This window comes from Chelmon rostratus, chromosome 14 (assembly GCF_017976325.1).
Source record: "Chelmon rostratus isolate fCheRos1 chromosome 14, fCheRos1.pri, whole genome shotgun sequence".
NCBI classification, from domain to species: Eukaryota; Metazoa; Chordata; class Actinopteri; order Chaetodontiformes; family Chaetodontidae; genus Chelmon; species Chelmon rostratus.
In genome coordinates, this window is record NC_055671.1 from 24,603,976 (window position 1) to 24,620,296 (window position 16,321).

General features: G+C 45.6%; 1 protein-coding gene across 2 annotated transcripts in view; it reads left to right on the plus strand.

Moving 5' to 3' along the window:
* mcama (melanoma cell adhesion molecule a) overlaps positions 1-16,321 on the plus strand; it is a 43,047-nt gene that overhangs the window by 17,814 nt on the left and 8,912 nt on the right. For both annotated transcript variants that reach the window (XM_041952186.1, XM_041952187.1), the window contains exons 2-11: positions 9,425-9,558; positions 10,964-11,192; positions 11,285-11,355; positions 11,487-11,574; positions 12,011-12,190; positions 12,921-13,048; positions 14,089-14,233; positions 14,529-14,644; positions 15,218-15,359; positions 15,887-16,017. In XM_041952186.1, coding sequence (XP_041808120.1) covers positions 9,425-9,558; positions 10,964-11,192; positions 11,285-11,355; positions 11,487-11,574; positions 12,011-12,190; positions 12,921-13,048; positions 14,089-14,233; positions 14,529-14,644; positions 15,218-15,359; positions 15,887-16,017 — 1,364 coding nt within the window. The remainder of the gene's footprint in view (positions 1-9,424; positions 9,559-10,963; positions 11,193-11,284; positions 11,356-11,486; positions 11,575-12,010; positions 12,191-12,920; positions 13,049-14,088; positions 14,234-14,528; positions 14,645-15,217; positions 15,360-15,886; positions 16,018-16,321) is intronic.

The window sequence follows — 16,321 nt, forward strand, 5'->3', positions numbered from 1 at the left end:
CTGAGTAAAACAAGTGGAGGATATTGTCTGCTGTCCCCTGAGAACTGGAGCCTCCCGGTCTAGAGATCAAGATAAAGACGGCGTTGGAGTTCTCGTATCAAACAATGCAACCGGTTATGAGTTCTGCACACAGATATATCATTGTGTTTGACATTGGGTCTGACCGGCTGTGGCCATGTGACTCCCGTCAGAGGAAAAGGAGAGAGTGTTTACTACGTCCTGGAGGCGAGCGCTGTGTTTTGAAGTGAAATACAGGACGAGTTTGTTGTGAAAATACGCAAGTTTTAGACATGTGAGACGTGTCAATACGGCTGCTGTGAAGGTGAGCGTGTTATGAACCTTTGACTCGTACAGACTGTGTTGACATGCACACAGTAACCCAGGTTATAGAAGGAAGCCAGAAAACATGCTCGTATGCGCTGGACATGTTGTCCTTACTTAACGAGGACAGGAATGTCTGTCTTCTCATTGGCCGAGCAGGACACAGCAGCTTTAACCCGGTGTTGGCACATTAAACCTGAGCCGTATTTGTGCTGTTTTACATGAAAAGAGCTGACGTTTGATGACATTCCAGACTTATGAAATCTTGTCAAGCTGAAGCCCACATGTGCTTTGTTTGCTCATCATCCTCGCCCTCCTCCACCCTGCGCCGCTGTCTGAGCTATGGCTTCGCCCAGCCATAAACATCTACAAAGCTCTCCGAACACACGATTTGCTGATGAACCAGACAAAACATTGACATCAGAGAATCTAATCTGATCTTAAAATCGTTGTTTTTTTGCTTCCCGTGGACGCGCTGCGGTCCAGCAGCTGTCGAGGGAGCTGCGAGCTGCGTTTCAGTGATTTTAGCTGATAAGACTCCAGTGCGGGAACGCATTCACTGTCCCACACGTGCATGTGCAGACGTCCTATCAGAGCTTTTCATCTGTCTCTTCTGTCGGAGCAGCTGCGTGCATGTCTGCCCGAACGGCCCTTCACAAAGAGAAAGAAATCAAGACAACGGAAGTGAAAGGTCGTCAGGTTCAGCAGTGCTTCGGCATTAAAGGCAGTGACATAATTAAATTCTTTATCACCCAGTCTAAAACCAAACAACCAAACAATTAAGCAATGATGTATGAAAATAATTAGCAGATGACTGTTGATAAATATAATTGATGCAGCCTGAGTCGGGCGTAATAATCAAAAACAGTTCGTTTTAGTTTAGATGGATCACAGTTAGCGTCTGCTCCTCCTAGATGTTCATGTTAGACAGCACCTTTAGAAAGGTCAGATTTACTGAGAGCTGTGTGAGACAAAGCTCGGTGTTGCAGTCGTAATGAGTCGGAGTCTCTGCTGCAGCATCGCTTTCAGGTCTTGTGGCAAATTAACAAACGTCCGTGACCTGACTCTCAGCAGGAGGGACGGACGTCATTCTTCTACCTGAATATTTATCACGTCCGGCTGGATCTGGTCCAGGTTTCTGTCACAGTCCTCTCCTCTGAAAGCCAGCACAGCGGGGCCACTGTAGCTCTGCCGTGAAGGTGGTCGCTCGTAGACAGTTTGTGAGCTGATTGGAGCTCGCTTTCACACCTGGCAGGTGTGTTTGTCAGACTGTGGGTTTTAATAGAATCAGAATTCAGATTATTGAACTCCGTCCAAGCAACTCTGTTTTTGAATCATGTAGTGTGTGTGTGTGTGTGTGTGTGTGTGTGTGTGTGTGTCGGGGGGGCTAGCAGGACTGGCCTGGGCACAGGGAGTAGCCTCTCCTCATTAACACAGCAGTGCACCTGTGATCACTCTGATATTCTCTTTGAGAGCATTAAGGTTCTCAGCGGGGGTCGGGGGGGTGGTTTCGCCATTTTGATCCCGGTGAATTAGGTGTGGCGTGCTCGCCCGACAGCTCGCCTCATGTCTGGTGGATGGGATAAAAGGAGAGGGGGCGCACAAACAGGCCTTTGTTGTGGGACGGGCGCAGCTTGAATGCTAATACAGTCAGATACAAACAGACAGACAGAGCCACAAAACAACGAGAAGGAGTTCAAACACAGACACACACATTCACTGCAACACTAGTGATTTCTCTGAGTGTGTGAGTGTGTGTGTGTGTGTGTGGGGGGGGGAGATACAGGCGTAGCTCACAATCACCATTAAAGCTGATTGTTCAACGTTTTTGTGTAAAAACCAGCCGACTCATCAAGCCCGCTGTGAGGCTGGTGGTTGGATTAATCTTCCATCTTCTTGTTTTCTGGACTTTTCTTGCTGTTCGTTGCAGCTTCCTGATTTTTTTTATTTACTTCAAAGCTGAATCTTTCTGAAAATTGGAATAATGTTTGTCGAGATTAGAAGCAAAGACTCTGACGTTAGAGTCCGTCAGTGTGCCTGTAGATCAGAAGCCTTTTCATGTATTAACTGAGTTCTTGTTTCCCAGCATGCTTTGGGTCTTGATTAGATGATGATGACCTCAGTTAGGTCACTGTGTTGAATGCAGTGGATCAAACCTCTGCAACACTTGGTAAGTTCTCCTTGTAACAGTGTCCTTTGTGTTGTTACTGGGCCGCCTGAATCTCTCTATATGCGTTCTGGATGTTAGACTCTTTTGCATTGAACAAACCCTGCAAGCTCAGTACATCACGCTGGTTTGGTTTTCTCTCTATAAACTGCCAACTATCCCATAGTGCCAAAAAGTAGCGCTGAATGTGTCTGACGCTCTTATAATGGTCTTTTTTTAACCGAAAGCTGGCAGAGCTCCTGGTTTCTGGAGATTGAAGTGGAAGTCCAGCTCTTTCTGCTGGAAGCTCGAGGGAAGGCTGATTTAGTTGGCACCTAGTTTGTAGCTTTCAAGGATAAGCAGCGGCGCGATGATGACCACAGGGGCTGGATAAGAAGGCCTTTGTTAGAGTCCGGCAGAAAGTCGGCCTGCTGTCGTCAGAGGTTTGATTGGAAAAAGGTCTCCTGTTTGTAGTGTTGGAATAACAGCTCATACCTGGCCCCTCTTACCTTAATGTCTCGTCTTTCACACACTTTAATATGAGACCAAAGGAATCACTGTCGTTTCCAGATCCAATCTACCTTGAAATGTCATTACGTCGTTCTTGGGATCACTCCACATGTTGCATGTTACATTAATCAATGGGAGCGCTTCCGAGGCTTCATATATTTGGTGGTTTTAGTGCTTGCATCTCCTGTAAGTTAAGGACGTGCTCCATAATTGTGGTTTGTATTTTGTCCAAACACACCAATCCATTTAGGGGAAGGAAATCCAGTCATGTATCCTTGAATCGATATTCATGTTTGAAATGGAAACCGAACAGAATTATTCTCAGTGCCCCTGCAGGCTTGTGGTCAGGGGTATTTCTGGATTGTGGAGTTGCAACTGTTCTTGTTCCCAGTTCCAGCGTTAGCTTTGTTAGCTGTGTTATTGCATTGTTCAGGTAGTAGATAATGATTAAGGCGTTTTTTGTCGTTGGATCTGGTCTGTTTCTGGCAAGCGGAATGACTAGATAATGAATTTAACGTTGTACTTCCATGTTTTTAGCTGTGGGGTGGAGTTTCTAGCAATGAGTCACACACGACTGCTAAATGAGTTTTTAAGAAAATGATTCTCCGAATGTGGTTCTGCTGTGCCTTTAGCTAAAGGAGCCCCCCCTTGATGTAGACACAGTGTTTAGCCTGTTGACCTTTAATTAGCCATCCTGTGGCTGCAGAGCAACCTGCATGCCAGAGCCCAGCAGCTCTGAGGGGGGGTCTATTGATGGGTAGTGGATGCAGAGGAACAAGCCACACTCACTGCTGAACATCAGATACAAGCATAAATAAAACATTCATGTTACTCCTTTAATGAAGTCTCACCCATCGGGTGTGATGATGAAAAATTAATGCGGCTGCTGAAGAAGTTGCTAACCAGCGGGAATGATTAGCAATTCTTTAAAAGCCTGTGTTGGCGGACTGTTTGTTAGAGGTTAGAAGATGTAGTGAAAAGGATCATTCCCAGACTGATGACATGTTTTTATAAGTGATGAACGATCTGCAGGCAGATTGTTGAGTGTTAGGATGGCAGGAAGGCCTCAAAATGAGCTTCATCCCAGAAACAGATTCCATTAAGTTGTTAATTTTAGATGACGTGCAGTTTAAACGTAGAATAAAAGACAGTCCGAAGAGAGCTGAGGTGTGTCAGCAAACCAGCAAATTCAAAGTCAGTGAGCACCGGGGAGCAGAAAGTACTGAGAATCTTTTTAGGTCGCCATGAAGTATCCTCCACCCACAACAAGCTGTGCCCAAGAAATATCTAAGTTCATGTTTTTCTCAACAATAAAAGAATATGACAATTTAGTTAAGTCGGTTTTATTTATATAACCCAAAATCACACATTTTTGACTGAAGAGTTATTATTTCTGTAAGCTGACCTGCACAGCTGGATCGACTCTGTCCCTGCAAAGACAGCTCTGATTGGTCAGTTTCTCCAGCAGAAACAGGCATCAGTGAGCATAACCCCAGACTTATTTAACTCATCTGGATTGAGTCTATGTGTGTTTGTACTCTGAAACTAAAACCACGGAAAGTTTGTGCTTATATTTGCAGAAAGAGGTGGTCTGTGCAGGAAGAAAAGTCCAGAATAATCAGACCAAATGAGAACCAGAAGCGCACGGTGGCACCACCTTACCAGTCCACCTGCATGTGGGATTGTTTGGAGGCTGGAAATTACAAAGCAGGTGCAAGTGCAGGATTAATTGACTGCTGCCCAAGTTTGCACAATGAATGAAGAGTCAGTATCATCACTACATTTCCAACAGTCTAAGTGAGTCCACCTCAACAGAGGGCCCGAGCTGCGATATGCTCTGCTGCATGAAAGGGGGGATCACCGATGCATAAAGAGGGGCCTTTGAGGAGATTTGCAGCACTTCCTTATCTCTCTCTGTGAAAGAGTAAAGCCCGGACCCTTCACTGCCACTGACTGTCACCCAGGGAACAGACTGCAGGGAGATTTGTGCCAGATGCTGCGTCTGAAAGCACAGTGGCATCAGTAGGACGAGGAGCTCTCATCTCCACTGTAGGGCTGTGTGTGTGTGTGTCTGTGTGTTTCCTGTGTGTGTGTGTGTGTGCGCACGCTCTTTGATGTCAGTGTCCCCCAGGTGTTCAGCACCACACCAGGGTTGCGTACTGAGAAATCCTCCTCCCTGTCATCCACACTTACATGCTAGCTTTTTACGCCCTGCGCTCTCTGAGGGACCCACAGAGTCCATTCAGGGAGACTCCAGGTCCTGAATCAGGCTGAACGCTGATCTGCTCTTACATTTCCTCCCAAACAGCTTCAAAAAGTATATGTGCATATATATATACTGTATATACATATGCAGAATATATGTTTGAACCTTTATGATCTTCACATTTTGATATTCAAACCCATGTTTGTTTGGCTACAGCATGACATCATATTTTAAAAAAGTAATCCAGATCCTCCCATTATTTTATAATCTCCCCAAAAATCAGCCTGACATGTTCGGTGGACACGAGGGTTTATAGATCATTTCTTATGTTCTTAGAAGCACTCAGTCTCATTTCATGGCTCAGCAGGCATGTGAGGGATTAGTGGGAGTAAATGAGGCCGGTTTGTTGTGTCAGAGGTGGTTTGGACTCTTATCAGTGGTGGAGCTGCAGATCTACTGGAGGCTGACAGCCTTAATCGAATGGGAAAGCCAATAATGGTGACCACTTCAGTTAGCGTCTGAGGCTATTGTCTGTGTGTTAGGCGCATAATGAGCGACTGTATGCGGCGGCCGTCCTGGAAGTATGCCCCTCATTATGTCTGTTATTGTCTCGTTTGTGTTGTGAGAGTGTTGTGTGAGTCTCCATTCGCCTTGAATGGAAGCAGAGAAAATTCATTTGTCGTCTCTCTTTATGCTCTCAATTCAGTCTGTATCCCTCTAACACGCTCAGTCTTCCCCGTAAATGTTTTACAGGTGTTACTAACAGCTTAGCTCGTTACCAGACTAATTTAAAGACTCAACAGGAATCACTCAAAACAAATGAGATCATTCCCAGGAATGAATTTGTGGCGCCATGAAGGACGCGAACATGAACACTGTGCACTGCGCAATCCTCTGTGCTTCTCTGTGGAACCGCTAGTGCTCATGGGAAATGTGGTCTCGATTTTGGGGAAGGTCCCATCCCATCAGCCTTTTCTCCATTTAAACAGAAGCAGGAAGAAGCGAGGAAGGAAAGAGAGCAAAGTGAACGAGGGGACATCTTAGTTTAGCGTGTTAGCATGCTAGCATTCGCTAAATGCTAATAGATCTCTAGAATGTCAGTCGCAAGTAAACAATTTGACCAGATGGTGGTGCTGAGAGTGAAAGAACGATGAAAAGCGAAGGTGCCGCTGAAGACCTTTACTCAAAACCACAAAAGTAGAAGCTTCAGTGTTTCACATGATAAGTTCAAATGTTGACCTGCTGATGGCGCCAGAGGGAAGCTCACTGAAATCAGTCATATATTCGCAGAAGTTCAGCGTTTTTTTGGAAAGTTTCAGTCTGATCATGTTAACTTTCATCAGTTTAGTGTTTTTTTTAATCTGTTTTAGTTTTTAAAGTGGAGTCGGAGCAAAGTTGCTTCTGTTCACACATGAAACATTCGAGATGTTTGGCTTCAGATGAATCAAAACGTAAAGTCTTCAGAACGTTTTGGTCTTGGCACAAAACGCGTTATGTTGGCAGCGACAGTGAAACATTTTCAGTGATTCCTGCTGTGATGATGGCGAGACGGCAGCACTGAGATCAGTTTCAGGATCCTGGAGGAGAGACGGACGCACATTCAAACACGTTCAGACTCCAGCTTCATGGAAGTGATCTTCAGGGATAAACCAGTTTAGTTCTAAATACACGTCATTAAGTTGTACTCCAATACTTTAAAAATGAATATACTAACTCTTCAGTACTTAAAGTGGAATTTCAAAGTACTTATAAAAAGTGTGCTTAATTGTAAGTGTATTAAAATTGTGCTGAAATGTACTTTTAAAAAGTGGTGAAAATTGCAAATACTTTTAATAGTAATTTTTAAAACCCTGTTAGCAGCTTAATTAAAGTGTTCTTTAGTTTCACTTCATTTGAAGTATATTTAAGTATCTTTGCAACACATTGGTGATGTACTACAGTTGTACTGCTGGTGTGTTTTGATGCTCATGACTTCAGTTCACTTAAAGTTTGTAAAAAGTTGGGCCAATTCAGCAACTATTTACACTTCGAGTATACTCAAGTATTACTCAAGGACTACTTGAGTACACTTAAGTGTACTTGAACGCGACAAAAATACCACCAAGTGTACTTTTAATTTACATTTAATTAAATTGGGTGGTTTTCTTTAATCACAGCTGAACTGCGACTTTAACAGTGATGTAATAATGGTTCAGTGGTGGCTGATGCAGACGTTGACCTGCCGTTTGAACTGGCGTCGTGTTTGTTGTTGAACTGGGAAAGTTTTGCCGCCTGGCGTTCGTCTGTCTGACCGGCCGCTCGTCTGGGCTCTTGTTTTCCGGTCACAGGCCCGGTCCTGTCAACACATTCAAATATTCTGGAGTGGTGTGTTTTTTCTGAATGAATTAGCTCTGTATCATCCAGACACAGACAGCAGACAGCCACAAATGTATGCACACACACACACACACACACACACACACACACACACACACACACACAGGCAGCAGTTTTGGTTGTCAGGGTCCACAGATCGACGGCCATGTGTGTGTGCGCGCGCTTTAGTCGGTGCAGCATAAAGTCACAACAGGAACAGATAAGACCGGTCCCAGGTTGGCTTTGGAAGCCAAATCCCCAGCAGCCCCCCAGCGCTAATCGGATTAGCTGAAAAGTTAGCAGCATGGCCCCAAAGAGACACAACGTTTCGTACACTGACTTCTGCGACATATTTTGCTCTCCAGCCCCCATAATCTGCTTCTTGTCTGGAAGCCGTCTCACTTCGTCTCTGTCGCAGTAAACAGCAGCTTCAGGACGGGATGAACTGTTTGTAACCTTTGGTTTGGGGATGGAAAAGAGTCTTTTGGCTGGTTGGTGGGTGGGTGTGTGTGTCTGAGGGGGGATCTGGTCCACCCAGGTGGGGGAACAATGGCGCACCCGTTGTCTTGAAAGAAATGGTTGGCTGCGCATAGACCCCGGCGGAGGAGGGAGGGGCGGAGGGAAAAACTGAGTTGTGAAAATGATTGGTGCTGAGGTGGGGAGGGGACGGGTGGTGATGGGGGGGGGGGGGGCAGCCGGCTGAATGGGGGCAGCAGGGTGGCAACTGGACTCTTAAAGCTCTTTTCATGCTTGGTCTGCTTCGACCAACGCTGACACTGAGGTCCGCCTCATTGTTTTTCTTTATTTCTGAAAACCATCAAATCGTCAGAAACAGAATCTGGGAAGTCGTGAGCGGTTCAGCCTCGAGGCAGTGAAGCTTTTTGATGTTTTCCACAATGTTTTCTAGAGTTTTCTTTACATCTCTACTCTTTACTCGTGTACTGTGGTGTAGTATTTCCACTTTCTGCTGGTTGATGCAGTACATGTACTGCATTTTACTCCACTACGTTTATCTGAAAGCTACCAAAAGCATTAAAACTCAGACGTCTTATCAAGTCACTGAGGCTGTACGAACAAATGCATCATCTGTCTGCTCAGAAAGCTGACTCAGGTTGCGATGGTCCTGAATCTGAGCATGTGGACCTCCTTTAAGAAGCACCGCTGTGCAGGGATCAGTGATAGAGGGGGCAGCAGTGAAAATGAAAAGCAGCGGCAGGCGAGTTGAGAAGACGAGGCGACACTAAAGTAGCCGCTGATGGAGTAAATCCACTGAACATCACACGATGACACCTGGCAGTGGAGGGGGGGTGTATCCTTTACCATCTTGCATAAGAACTCCAAACCAGATTAAAGAGAGAAACTAGACTTTTGGTGCCATCTTGTTTGTCTTTGTCACTGTGTGAGCTGGCCCCTCTGTAACATCAGCCAAGTCCAACATGGCTGAAAAAGCACTTGGCTCTCTGAATCAACAGCCCAGTGTCAGACTGGCTAGCCTTCACATGCCTGCATTCCCCCGATGATGCCTAGGGAACCGATTTTCTGGCCAAAATGTGGTTTTGTGGTTACAGTCAGCCAGGCAGAAGGGAGATGAAAATTATGCCATGTGGACAAGAAGCCTTTTCTTCTTTGTTCTCCGAACATGACAGACTGGCTCCAGCTTGGCCTGGGAAGACAGTCAGTCATCTGCCAAACACAATGCAGTTTACAATGAGACGAAGGTCGAGGGTCAGGAGATGTAGAATGAGATGGAGGTGAGGACGAGCAGGCGCACGGTGAAATGACATTTTTAAGTTGAGTTTGATGCTGTTTTAGTTCTCTGAACGCTTCACAGCTCAGGACCTGCAGAAAGCACGGAGCTGATTTATGTGCATGTGTGTGTTTTTCAGCGTGGGCCAAGGTGGAGCTGACTATGCATGAGAGTGTCGAGGTCTACCTGGGTGACTCGGCTCAGATCCCCTGCCAGTACAGCTTCACTGATGCCAGCAGCGAGCCCAGCTTCGTCATGATCCAGTGGTTTGTGGTGAGTACTGCTGGACCCGCCGCGAAAGCTGACCCTGCCTGCCGGGAACTATCCAGCCGAGCGTTTGTGGAGTAGGGCTGCCCCCTTAGAGTGCATTATCATCCACAGAAAGTTCAGGTTAAATAAATAAAGAAGTAAGAATTGTCAAAATACATCAAATAAGAGGATAAAAGCTGGCTGCAAGGATTAAAGATCTATGCAGGATAAAAATAAGAAGCGCTTTGTAATGATCAATTAATTGTCAAGGACACAGATCATGGCTGAACAGCTGATTCTGGCTGTTTCTGATTAGATTCTCTCCCAGTACGATCAATAAAATATGAGTAATGACCTCTATGATCATTATGCATGATAACAACCTCTGACTCGTCCTGTGAAAAATGTCAATCATTCACTTGACAATTAAAATTTTTCAGATTTTAAGGGAAATAAGAAATACGAGCATTAGTCAATCAATGACTCTGATAATCAATGTGCTCCTGCTGCTTACTTGCAGTTAAATGTGAGAAAACGTGTCAAAAAGATTTAAACACAAACACATGACAGATAAAGCAGTAACAGTACTTTCAGTGCTTCAGCATCTTTTATAAATATTCCTCCTTCCGTTTATATGAATAGTGGCAGAGCCTCCGCAGAGCTGCTGACTCATGTGAAATAAAGGCACTTTTATGAAATCTTAAGTTAAGTTTCAGGGAAAACAAGCAGAGGCACTGTGTCATACAGAAAGATGATCCTTTACTGATCCCTGAAGGAAATTCACTCTCTGCATTTGACCCTTCCTAAATATGAGGATCAGCGGGCGGCCGCCATGCAGCGCTGGGGTACCGACAAGGGAAATGACGGGAATTAAGGAAGGAATTAACATAACTGTTTTTGATGGTGGGGGAAGCTGGAGCTCCTGGAGAAGTCAACCCACTGAGACACTGTGCTGCTAAAGGCCACATATTAATGAGCTTCAGTCATCTAAGAACTACTGTAATGGCTCAGTAGAGGGAGTAAAAACAAGTTTACTGAGGCAACAGGTAAGCAGTCACACCTGGAAAAGTCCAAATGAGCAAAAATCAAAAACAGGGTGGAAAAACAGGACTCAGTGGATGGAGAAGGTGGAAATGAGCAGGTGTAAGTGGTGGGAGCGCAGTGTGACTCAGTCAGTCGGTGTCTGGCAAGCAAGATGGAAGAAATTTGCACAAATGAATCACCAGGATCTGCCAGGATCCGTCTGATGCAGCTCAGTTAGTTAATGACCAGCTGGACACATGTTTAAATCATCACATGTACAAGTGAAACTGCCTAATGTCAACCAAACACATGAGTGTTCACTGATTTGACCCTAAAATCCTGTAAATCCAGGAAGTGAGGGTTGAGTGAAAGGTGAGGTGCGTCCTGACTGTGTTTCCTCCTGCAGAGAGCCGTCGACAGCGGCTCACGGATGCGGATCTTCTACACGGATGGCAGTCAGCAGATGGTGGACAACAACACAGACTACAGCGGTCGCATCGAGGTGACTTCAGGCCTGCAGGGAACTCACCTCGTCATCCAGGACGTCCAACTGTCCGATGAGAGGGAGTTCTTCTGCCAGGTCAACGGGCTGGCTGCCGGGAACGCCGAGGGCAAGACCCAGCTCAGAGTGTTTGGTAAGGAAGCCGATGAAACACAGACAAACCGCTGTTTACAGGAGGATTCAGAGTCTTCAGAATGTCTGTAGTTATTTATTATCCTCCTTCAGCTCCTCCAGAGGCTCCAGTGATCGAGGGTGTCCTCGCTGGAATATCTGTGACCAGCGACGGGCCGTCAAAGGTGGGTCCGTTTGATCCTAAACACTGATATCAGCCTATATGATAATCTTCAGGATTATCACGCTGTTTGTCATTTACTGCTGCAATAATGAGCTTCAAGATGCTAAAGGTTTGCCCATGTGATTCGTCCAGGTCGCATCATGTGAGGCTCGGAACGGCTTTCCGAAACCCAACATCACCTGGTACAAGAACAGCGCGCCGCTGATGTCTGCACCGGGACGTAAGTGCACCTCCGAGTCCAGACTGGAACAAACACTTTGCTTTACGACCAAACATCTGCAACACCGTCAGCCTCGACTGCTGTTAGCATGCTAGCACGCTAACTTCATCATCAGCATGTTCTCAATGTTAGCATGCTATTGTTAGCATATTAGCATGCTATTGTTAGCTCCTCGGGTACAGCTGTGAACGTGGCCGACTCTTGTTATTTTCATTCCGTTCATTTATTTGACTTTTGTCCAAAGTGGCGCACTAATGAGGCTCAATCCAAACCAGTCAAGGACCACACAGCTGGACTCGAGCAGAGCGCAGTGCGAGTGCTCCCCCCGATTATAAACACATCACAAGATCACAGTTTATCTCTCATTTTCTATCTTTCATCTGGTGTTGGATGTGGTCCATTGTGACACATCTGTGCTGTCTTGTTCATTCTCCAGATGTGAACGTGTTGATCCTGGTGACCCGGGAGTCCAGTGGCTTCTACTCCGTCCAGAGCACACTGGAGTACAAGGTGGCTAAGGAGGACAAGGATGCTCATTTCTCCTGCGAGGTCAGCTTTTTCGTCCCGGCGGCCATCAGGACGGTCGAGTCCAACAGCGTCAACATCACTGTTCACTGTAAGTTCCTGTTCTTCTGTCCTGATCCAATCACCCGCTGACAGCAGCTGATGTTTGCATCATGTCGGTTGTTGTCAGTAATCGTCCCAGAATGGAGATAAAATGTGTCCACGGAGGCGAATGATGACGTGTTTGCAGATGTGTAACAGCAGTGTCAGGTTGAGATTATTTAGTCCACAGTGCAAAGTATTTCTATGTTTAACTCAAACTGGAGGCCAGTGGCTTGTAGCTGTGGAGGAAGACTGTGGAGCAGCTTCTTCAGCTGTCAGGCTGCTCGTCATTTAAAGGGCCGTTCCACAAATTTTACACATGAAGCTCAGTTTAGTTGTCATGAAGTGCTACTAAAAGATTTATTGACTTCTTTGACTTTGGAGGGAACTTTGCAGAGTTTGAAAAAGTAACCTGATGATGCATTCATGCAGCATTTTAAGAGTCGGAATAGTTCAGCTGCCATTCTTCTCTAATCTGCCTCAATGTTAAATTCCTGGAAAACCCCTTTAAACCTCGTTACTGTCAATAATGAAGCGTTATTTTTAAACTTGCTAACATGATGAGATTTATTGTTTGTTCCATTGTTTGAAGCAGTTTTGTAGTGATTCTGTGGCAGCCGGAGCCAAACACAGCCGGCGCTGTCAGCGTTATGGAAATGGGCTTGTAAAGTGACTTTAGCTGAATAAGCCTGCTTAATTTGATCCTGAGTGTGTGTGTGTGTGTGTGTGCGTGCGTGCAGACCCCACCACCATGGTGGAGCTGTGGAAGGAGTCGCCCCAGGGCTTGGTCAAAGAGGGGGATGCTGTGGAACTGCGTTGCCAGGGTGATGGCAACCCCCCGCCGCCCTTCATTTTCAACAGAGAACAAGTAAGAATGGACGGCATTTTCTCACCCTGAAAGTCCCCAAGAGAGAATGGGTGACACGCAGGAGACATGCAGGGAATGTTTTTGATATGCAGAGCTCACAGGGCCCCATGTAGACATGAGTGTGCAAGGTCTGTGAAGGCTCTGTCAGCTCTGACCCTGCAGATCCAGGCTGGGGTCTGAGACCGGAGGCCACTCTGACGGGACTCATTCATTGTGTGTGTGGACAAAAAAACTCAGCTGACTGCTGGTTGAACGTTCCCTAACGAGGCGGTCCGGGCCGTTTGGTCAGTGGTTGTTGTGACCGTGACTTTTTTTTACAGACAGTAAAGGAAATCCAGGTCTTATTTTAGTACTTTAAGCCATCGTCCTCTTTATGGAGATCTTGAGACGTGATGACTCAGACGCTGCTTTAAGTGCAGCTCATTACACACAAAAATAAAATGTTTAAAACTGAGAGAGAATCAATCTGATGGAGAGAAAAAATGTTTTCCCGTTAAGTGAGATTGGATATTAAACATTTAGGATGTGTTTAAATTCTGTCTGCACCTCAGCACTTCCTCTGTTTCACTAATGGACTCCACTGTAAACTGTGGCTGTCTTTGTAGCTGCGTCTCTCCAGGAGTCAGTAAAATGTCACCATGAGGGCTGAAACCATGAGAAGAAGATCCACACTGATGAAAATCTTCTGCATCAGCCTCTGACAATAAGCGTCATCAGCTTTTTATTAGTCAAGCTGAAAGTGGCGTTGTTTGCCTGTGTTTGATCTCCCTCCAAAGATTACACGACGTACCTGTCGGGCTTGTTTGAGTCATCACCTGTTTGCTACCCACAAAAGCTAAAACTGCAGGAATTCAGTGATCACACACTGAACACTGAAGTCTGTAACTGTCCTCCAGAGGACAAACCTCTGACACAGTCCTAGAACATTCATCCTGAGAGCACACCTGGTACAAGAAGCAAAGAACACACCTGAGTTTCTGTCACGGCTTTCACATGATCACAGCGTGGGTTTGGATTACGGATGAGAGCTCTTGTTGCAGGAGCTGGATGTGGACCTGGAGAGCAGCGGCGATATGCTGATGCTGACGCCGGTGTCACGGAAGGACAGCGGCATCTACCAGTGTCGCCCTCTGGACTCTGATGGCTACACGGAGGTCAAAGGAGAAATGCAGCTCACTGTGCACTGTGAGGAACCGTCACACACACAGAAAAACATGCAAATACGTACAAACACACTCATGTTTAACAGAACATATATTTAAAACAGACAGAAACAACAGGAGGTGCAACGTGTTGCTGATTGAGCTTTAGAGGTGTTGATAGGTGCATATTTTCACTCTGCAAAGAGGCTAGCTGTTTCCCCCTGCCTCCAGACTTTATGCTAAGCTATGCTAACCAGATCTGACTCCAGCTCTATACTTGATGCACATGCAAACAAGATTAACGTGATTCCATGTGATCGTGTGTTTCCTGTGTTCAGACCTGGATCCGGCTGTGGTGGTGCCCAAAGACTCAGAGGTCATGCTCAAAGGAGAAGATCTGACTGCGACCTGCAACGCTCTGTCCTCCCTGAAAACGACCACTGTCTGGTACAAGGTGCGCACACGTTAGTGCTGATTGGTCGAGATCAGATTAAAATCAGCAGGCGGTAAAAGGATACAGGAGCGCAGATGTTTAGATGAAGTGAAATCAGGCTGTTATTGATGCACATGCAGCCAATAAAGACTCATTTTATTCAGTGACGCATTTAATTGGCTGTTTTTCGATACAGGAGCATGAACATGAATATATTACCGCTCAGAATGTGAAGACATGACGTGCAGAACAGCACAGCATCATAATCATCCAACTTAGTCTGAAAGCAGAGTCTGCAGCCATGCTAGCAGCTCTGTGAGGCTGTACTTCCAGCTAAATGCTAACATTAGCATGCACGCTCACAATGACAACACTAACATGCTGGTGTTTTGCAGCTGTACTGTTTACCATGTTCACCATATTGTTTTAGCATGGTAGCATGCTAACTTTTGTTTGGGAGCTAAATCAAGTATTGCATAAATTAAATCTGTTGCAGAAATCCATCCAGTCGTTGTTGAGATATTATAGTCTGTGAAACAACATCCATCCTCAGAGCCAAACCACTGACTGATATAACTGTGTGTGTGTGTGTAGGATGGGCAGCAGGTGGGTAAGGGGAACACGCTGCACCTGAAGGACGCCACCTATGACACAACAGGAGAGTACATATGTGAGGTGACCGTTCCCTCCCTGCCCGCCCTGCACACCAGCGGCTCCGTTCACATCATCGTCCAAGGTCAGTCGTCCCGTCAGACCACCTCAGCGACGTCTCTCAGCTTGTGATGAGAGAAGCTTCTAAATAACAGACTTTCTACAGAGCTAAAAATGAAATTTGTGTCATCAGGTCTCAGATCTTCTTGATTTCTACTTATTCTGCAGCTTGTTCCTGCTGCTTCTTACACATGTTGCCAAGTTTTGGCCTCAGAGGTCTGATTTCAATCACCTGCTTCTGTGTGTGCAGCTTTTTGTCCACTGGAGGGCTTTTAATGTGAAACATCTGTGCAGGAAGTGTCGAGTTCAAATGACAGCAGCTTAACGTCGAACGAAAAGTAGAAGTGACTGGAATTTATGCACGAATGAACATTTTTTACGCAGCATTTCAGTGTAAAAGAGACGCTCAGAGCAGCAGAATATGACCTGACTCTGTTACAACAAACCGAATGTGTCAAGACTACAGGAAAACATGGAGGAAGAGTCGAAGCTGCGCTACTTAAAACTTAAAAATGACTATTTATACTGAATGCTGTGTGCGTGTGTGTGCAGGTGGTCCCCAGCTGGAGGGGGTGGAGCAGGAGGTGCAGCTGGAGGAGGCAGCGGGCAGGATGGTGAACCTGAGCTGCGAGGCTCAGGGTCATCCCGTGCCCAGCATCACCTGGAGCATCATCGGCAGCCAGGTGGAACTATACTACAACCAAATGAAGTGAAATTAAAGTGCACTTTAATTAACATGCTAATAGCGTTTTACAACTTTACTTAACTGTACTTTTACACTTTTTAAAAGTACACTTAAGTACAATTTATAATACACTTACAGTAAAGTGCACTTTTTAAAAAGTACATTGAAATACCACTTTAAGTACTGCAGAATTAGTATATTAATTTTTAGTAATTTAAGTAGAACTTAATGACATCTATTGAGAAGTATACAATTTAAACATACTGTTAAACATACTTTAAAGTGAAATTTCAGGCGGGAAA